At 42.0% G+C, this 7,365-nt stretch overlaps 1 protein-coding gene across 1 annotated transcript in view; it reads right to left on the reverse strand.

The window, feature by feature from the left end:
- Positions 1-7,365, reverse strand: part of UBXN2A (UBX domain protein 2A) — a 33,156-nt gene that overhangs the window by 12,936 nt on the left and 12,855 nt on the right. The window contains exons 3-4 of the mRNA XM_045286591.1: positions 6,191-6,326; positions 4,354-4,460 (exon numbers count right to left, since the gene is read on the reverse strand). Coding sequence (XP_045142526.1) covers positions 4,354-4,460; positions 6,191-6,326 — 243 coding nt within the window. The remainder of the gene's footprint in view (positions 1-4,353; positions 4,461-6,190; positions 6,327-7,365) is intronic.

Here is a 7,365-nt window from a genome sequence, read left to right on the forward strand (position 1 = left end):
AGTGAATGAGAGTGAGTGAATTAGAGTGAGAGTGAGTCAGTGAGTGAGAGAGTGAGAATGAGTAAATTAGAGAGAGCGTGAGTGAGAGTGAGTAAGTGAATGAGTCAGTGAGAGAGTGAGTGAGTGAATGAGAGTGAGTGAGTGAGAGAGTGAGTCAGTGAATGAGAGTGAGTGAATTAGAGAGTGAGTGAGAGTGAGTCAGTGAGTAAGAGAGTGAGAATGAGTAAATTAGAGAGAGAGTGAGTGAATGAGTCGGTGAGAGAGTGAGTGAGTGAATGAGAGTGAGTGAGTGAGTGAGTGAGTGAGTCAGTAAGGTCTTTTATAATGATCACTTAGAAGCGTAGAATGTTATGAAATATTTTTAATGAATATAAAAGCAATGAACTTCCATAGGGATATAAAAATTATTTTTTGATAGCAACACATTTTGAAAGAAAAAATACAAATTCAGTTCATAGAAAATACTTTGTGTGTTTTCTATTAAGTTGCATTTCAAAAGGAAAGCTTAGATTTTAAAATGAAGAAATAATACATGCGTGTTCTTTAAAAAAGATGACATTAAAAATGTATACATGTGTAAACTTAGAAACTGGCAGTCCTTGTAATTCCATTCTCACTTTAAAACTTTGGTGTGGCTCCCCTAGAATTTGTCTATGCATACAGCAACTGTGGAGAATTATTTTCCTTTTTCCCCACACATGGGGTCAAGCTATCCACACTATTCTGCAACCTTTTTTTCTAGCAATGTATCATAAATACCTTTCCTTGTTAGTGTACAGTAAGTATCATGGAGGATATGGAGAAGCCATATTGAAACCTCATGCACTAATGGTTGTACAGCCATTTTGGAAAACGGTTTGGTGATTCCACATAAAATTAAACAGAGTTGGCAGCAATTCTGCTCTTAGTTATATAGCTAAGGATAAAAAACAGGTCTATGTCAAAACTTAAAATGTTCAAGATAGCATTATCATAATAGGAAAAACCTGGAAACAACCCAAATGTCCACCAGCTGATGAAGAGAGAAGTGAAATATCATATATACACATTATTGTTCAAAGCTGCAGTATCATAATAGAAAAAAATTTGAGAACTCAAATGTCTTTGACTGATGAATAAATGTCATACACAAGATTAGATTTTAAGAAAAGAAAAAAAATTACTCCGAGGGTGCTAATTCATGCATGCACAAATTTATTCCAAACTTCAAAAAACACAAAAACAAAAATACCCGAAACTCAGTGCCAGTCGATTCCGACTTACAACAAGCCTTTCAGGACAGAGTAGAACTGTTTCCGAAGGTTCAACCCTTTACGGGAGTAGAAAGCCTCATCTTTCTTCCAAGGAATCGCTGGTGGTTTCAAACTGGTAACCTTGTGGTTAGCAGCCCAAGCCATAACCCACTACACCACCAGGGTCCTTTATTCCAAACAAAACATGTTTAAGCACATCTCTGAAATTAGTGTGTGGCTACAGACAAGATCTCTTAGTGACACACTTGGTCTCATTACAATGCCTTCAAACAGATCGAATCAGAGCCCTGACTTCCAAGGAGTCCTGGTGGCTTAGTGGACTATCTATTGAGCGGCTAAACATAGGGTCAGTGGCTCAAATCCACCAACTACTCCACAGGACAAAGATGAGGCTTAAAAGTTCCCCCCAAAATTTAATGTCTTGAAACCCAAATTTAATGTCTTGAAACCCAAAGAGTGTTTTGGCTTGAAATTGACTTGATGGTAGCAGAGGGCGCGGTCTGTCTCACAAAGTTCACTTGTAAAGTGATTATGGAAGAACCCTAAGCAAAGGCAAAAAGAGGATGTCAGACCCAAATCAAACCAGTGGCGACCAAGGGCTGGGCCAGTTACATTCAAAACAGAGATCAGCTCAGAGGCTGTTTGGGGGATTCTAGAGGGGTAATCTGATAGATTTTCTCAGTGGACACAGGAGGATCACACAGGATATTTCTTAAAAACAAACAAACAGAAAACTGCCAACTGCACTGGTATCAAAAAAGCCAAGAAAACGGTACCAAGGAATTTCTTCCATCATGACAATGCACCTGCTCATTCTTCAAGGGCAGCAAGGGCTGTCCTAGGATAATTCTGTTGGGAAATCTTACCCCACCCACCTGACAGCCTTGACCTTCCCCCCTCGGCCTTCTTGTTTCCCAAAGCTAAAAGAATGTTGAAAAGGAACACACATTGGAGTCTGAGGATAATACAGTTGCTTTGATGTGGTGTAAATCAAAGTTCTCAGAATCCTCTATGGGCAGAGAGTTGGGAAAAAACACTTTCAGAAGTGTAATAGACCTAGCTGGAGGCTACGCTGAGAAACAACTTCACAGTTTGATATTTTATTAATAAAGGTCTCTCTGAGTTTGTGGCAACATTTTTTATCTACCCTCCTATGTGCTTTGTCTGGACATTGCTACAACTCAAACTCACTGCCATCGAGTTAATTTGGACACACAGCAACTTGATAGGACAGGGCAGCATTCCCCCTGTGGGCCTTTGAGGCTGCAAATCCTTCTGGAAGTGGAAAGCCCCATCTTTTTCTAGCAGAGCAGCTGGCAGTTTTGAACAGTTGATCCTGTGGCCAGTAGCCCTGCACCTAACCCACCACCACCACCACCACCAGGACTCCTAGATACACTGTTTACAAAGATCTTAAAAACCATGTACAATTTTACCACCTCGTTATAACTGCTGTGAACAGTCAGGGGAATTTCACTTAGGGACTTCCTATTTATAGATTCATAGATACTATACATGTCTTTATTATTTAAAAAAATCAAGATTATCAATTATATGCTTACTGTTTTATCATAATTATGACCCATAATTTAGATATGTACTTTGTTACTGTTGGCAATTTAGGTTATTTCTAAATAATCAGTATTATTTCTAAACAACCACAAACTTATTTCTAAATTTGCGACTACTAAAAAGTTTACATCTATCCTTATTTTTAAATGTATTTAAAAATAACAGCTTTATTGGAATGTAATTAACATGCCATAAAATTTCCCCCTTTAAAGTCTATCACTCAACGTTTTTTAGTCTAGTCCTAGAGCTATTAAATGATCACTGTTACTTAATTTCGGGCATTTCATTAGCCCCACCCCCACCCCCCCAAAACCCACAGCCTGTAGCAGTCACTCCCTAGTCTTTCCTCTGGGCAGCAGAATGCACCCATTGACTTACTTTGTTTCTATGGATTTTCCTAGTCTAGAAATTAATCCTACAGTATGTGGCCTTGTGTGTCTGGCTCCTTTTAGTTAACATATTTCCAAGCTCATTTATGCTGTGCTATGTAGCAATACTAGTTCCTTTTTAAAGCTAGAAAGTATTCCATTTCATGTATTCATATAAATCTTAGAATCATAAATATGTAAAAAGAAAATAGGACATTGGAAATCATTGGAAACAAAGATTCTAAAAATTTGTAGATATTTAAATTTGAATACAGTACTGAACAACATAAAGATGAAGTTAAACTTTGGCTTTAAAGATACTTAGCAAACTCTAGTTCTAACTTTCTTTCAAAATTATACCTGTGGCTCTTCTCAGAAATGTATCTTATGAAAATGTGAATTTAAAAAGCAGCATATTTGAACTTCTCTTGGAGTGAGAGACTGGGCTTTCTACTCCCATAAATAGTTACTGTCTGGAACCCACAGGGGGTCAGGATGAGTTAGCACTGACGATGGCAGTGCGTTTGGTTTGGTTGGCGTGAGAGGCAGGGTAGCAATATAGGAGTTGGCCTTTGAGACATCTTCAAGCCTTTATGCAAGGTGAGCCATAAGCCAGATTTGTCAGAGATGAAGTTTGACAGGCCAAAACAAGAAAACTAAAACAAACAAACAAACCAAACGTCATGAAATGGGAATCTGCCCCAAGTCAAATCTCAACATTGCCCGAGTGCCTTGGTCTTCCAGGTTTGATTTCTGTAAAGCTGTTTGTATAGATTTAAGGTATGTTCGGCTGCCTTCTCATCCATTCGTTCTGTTGAGCTAAGACGTCAGCAGTGGCCAAGGCTCCGTTACCTTTGTTTTTAAGCTTTTGTTGACATGGTGGAGGCTATCGGTGATTCCAGCACTTAAGATCGGTGTGCGTGTGTTCCTTGCTTTCCCTACTGGACCAGCCATTCTGACCTTCTCTATTACTCTGGAATTTTCACGATTTACATGGCTTTTCTGTTTCTCAGTCTGTTTTCATTTCTTAATGTAGTAGTAAAACAATGTTATCATCTTGTGAACAAAAAATGAAATATCTGTGATGTGCGGGGAATATACAATGATTCTTCCATATGAAACACGCTGGAAACATCGTTCTACTTACAAGGACTACTTACCCCTTTTTGATAGAGTTCAGAAACTGCTGACTTGCACCATCAGAATAACTTCTGAAATCATCATTGACTGTGAATCCATTTTTCCATAATTTTATACTTAGATCGACCTGCAAAGCAGTAAGAAGCAAAATGCATCATGGTAATGATCCAAAAACAAATCCACTGCCATGGAGGCAATGCTGACTCATAGAGAGGCCCTGTGGGTGTCCAAGACTATAACAATTTACAGGAGCAGAAAGCCCAGTCTTTCTCTCTTGGAGCTGCTGGTGGTTTTGAACTGCCAACCATGAGGATCGTCGCCCAACGTGGAGTCATCACGATACCACAAGAGCTCTTTATGATAATAACAGAGCAGGTGAAAGAGTTAGTCTGCTATTAATCAAATACTGGGAAGAAAACACAGTTTGAGATTTGGTCTGTTAAGATTTAGTTTGTTAAAAGGTACCCAAGACATAATGGCCCATTCCCCTATAATAAGAATTCCTTTTAAACTTAATCAGTAAGGATGTTCTAATTCAGGAAGAGGGCAAGCAGGGCTATTTAGAAAACCTTAGTGGGCACCAGTCTGACAGCCCCTGGGATAATGAAGAGATCATTTCTTGGTCTGATCATTCCCTGGAGAAATGTAAACTATTTTCCTGTGAACCTTGCTCCCTTTTATCCCACTGTTTGAAAGTCCTCGGATCATTATAAAACCTCTTCATAACCTCCTGGGACTATTAAAAACCCATTTTTTGTCACACAGTTTAAGGTATGAAACTCGCTTGCCTTTCAGGGAATCTTTGCTTTGGAGGTAGCGAACTTCAGTTTCCTTCTGTCCGTGCTTGCAGACATAAGGTTGAAATGTCTTGTGTCAACCTCGTCTCTGTTGTGGACTGAACAGGGACAGGCACTTCTGGACCTCTTTGTCAGCAGGCAACAATAATATCATGGAGTCGGTTAGGAGTCTCCAAAAATTTCCCAGCATATATTTTATGGGTCATTCTTAGAGCAAAATTCAAACGTAAAATATATATATTTTTAAATGGGTGCTACTACTTTAAAATCAATCATGAGTCATTTTCTTTGAGGGAACTCACATGGAAACCTGTTCTGTACCATTTCAGAGGGTACCTGAGATGAAGCCTCCTATCCAGAATGGACTTTCATAGTTAGAAAAAGACTTTGTTTAAAATGATTCCAAAAGTTAAACATAATGTACTGAGCAGGGAATGGGGGGAGACACGAGACAAATGAATGAACGGGCGATTCCTTCATTAAAATATCAGTGTTATCACATGGACCAATGTCTTTCTCCGATCACAAAAGCGGTGTTTATTCGTGCCTTCAGAGCAGCAAGAACGCCATCACTGCAGAAACTCATGAAAGCTCAGGAACATGGCAGAATGCAGAGGAACATCAGGCTCAGCACGACAGACTGACTAAACTTGTTCCAGGACACATCCCTCCACGGCCTCCGACATTCAACTAGCCATTCCACAACTATTTACTGAGGGCCTACTATCAAACTGACAGTGCTTGACGTCAGCCACAACGGCTCATACGGAGGAGCTAGGAGGCTGGCGCAGGGCCAGGAGCGTTTCAGTCTGCTGTACCCAGGGTCACTAGAGTCAGCGCCAATCTAGAGCAGCTGGCAACCAGACACGATACATCCACACAGTATCTTACTCTGTGCCTGTGATTAAGGACTTTCCTCACTGACTTCGCTTGCTTCTAAGTATCAAGTATGGAAGGGGAAAGACACACAACAGGAGGCCAATTAAATGGCCCAAAGTCCAACTCAGCAAGGAAGGGGCTTGCACTGGGAGCAGGGCTGGGAGTCCACACTCTTAACCACCATTCCTTCTTTCCCTTGAGGTTGCTCACTGGCTGGAGGTTTACAGAACGAGCAGTCCCCATTCGCCCGTTCACACAGGCTTGGTTTCACCACCATCCCTGCCACGCCCGGATTCTTTTCTGCCTTGACTTGTTTGCTGCAACCAGGTGTTTTTAGTAATGGGCGCACTCGGAAATAAAGGGAAAAGATGTTTTTTGTGCGAAGAGGGATTTAGATACAACTGCATGCGGCACGTATGTCCCAAGGGGCCTTTGGTGTAGGCTTGGTGGAGGGGGCCGTGTCTTCAGATTCAGTCAGCTACCCAGGCCCCTGCCTGGCACGCAGCACAAGTGGGACAGCAGCTTCCCAAGGAATCTGAGGGGTCGACAAAGATTACACTACAGGACCATGCGACACAAATAGGGAAGGCAGGAACTAGAACAACTCTCAAAAGCAGCAGAAGGGAAAGCCAAAGCCACTTTACAAAGGAAGAATCAATGACAGGGAGTCAACGGTAGAGCTTGTAGGAGCGGTGAATTCTTCAATGTGGCTCTTTCAGCCAGCGTCTCTTCCCTCCCATCAACCTTTTCCTGCATGGGTCTGGCAAGAAGGTGGGGGAAGATGCGAGGAGGATTCAGGCATCCCTGGGGTGCCAGCCAGCCCCGCATATAAAATGAGCCCTGAGAAGCAGGAAGGGGGGTCTCACTACCAGCAAGAACCAGGAGTGGAGCGGGGACAGTGGCCCTCCTGGATCCAGAAGACAGCTGTGACACCGGAGCAGCAGCTAGTGCAGCAGGACCAGGAGCCAGAACATGACAGGGGGTGGACTTACAGCTCACGGTCAAGCTGAGTCCTTTCAGGCAGGAGGCTGACTTGGAGAGTGGGGCGCCTCCGGGCACTTCATTCAGGAGTGGGTTTGCTGACCCACGGGAGCTTGAGCTAAAATGCCTTAGGGTGAGGCTTCCAGAGGAATGGTGTGTCTCTTTGGGCCTTGATCAGCAGAACTGGAAGAACGCTGTAATGTGTCCTGACGAACAACTGTATGCTGAATTATTTCTAACTTACATTACAACCTGTCAGCTCCCTTAACAAGCCCTTTAATCGGGGAGCGGGGAGGGAGGGGAAAAATGAGGACCTAATGTCGGGGGTTTAAATGGAGAGAAAATGTTTTGAGAAATGATGTACAAATACGCTTT

This window comes from Echinops telfairi, unplaced genomic scaffold, assembly GCF_000313985.2.
Source record: "Echinops telfairi isolate 266 unplaced genomic scaffold, ASM31398v2 ScPeMD7_9;HRSCAF=40, whole genome shotgun sequence".
Taxonomy (NCBI): Eukaryota; Metazoa; Chordata; class Mammalia; order Afrosoricida; family Tenrecidae; genus Echinops; species Echinops telfairi.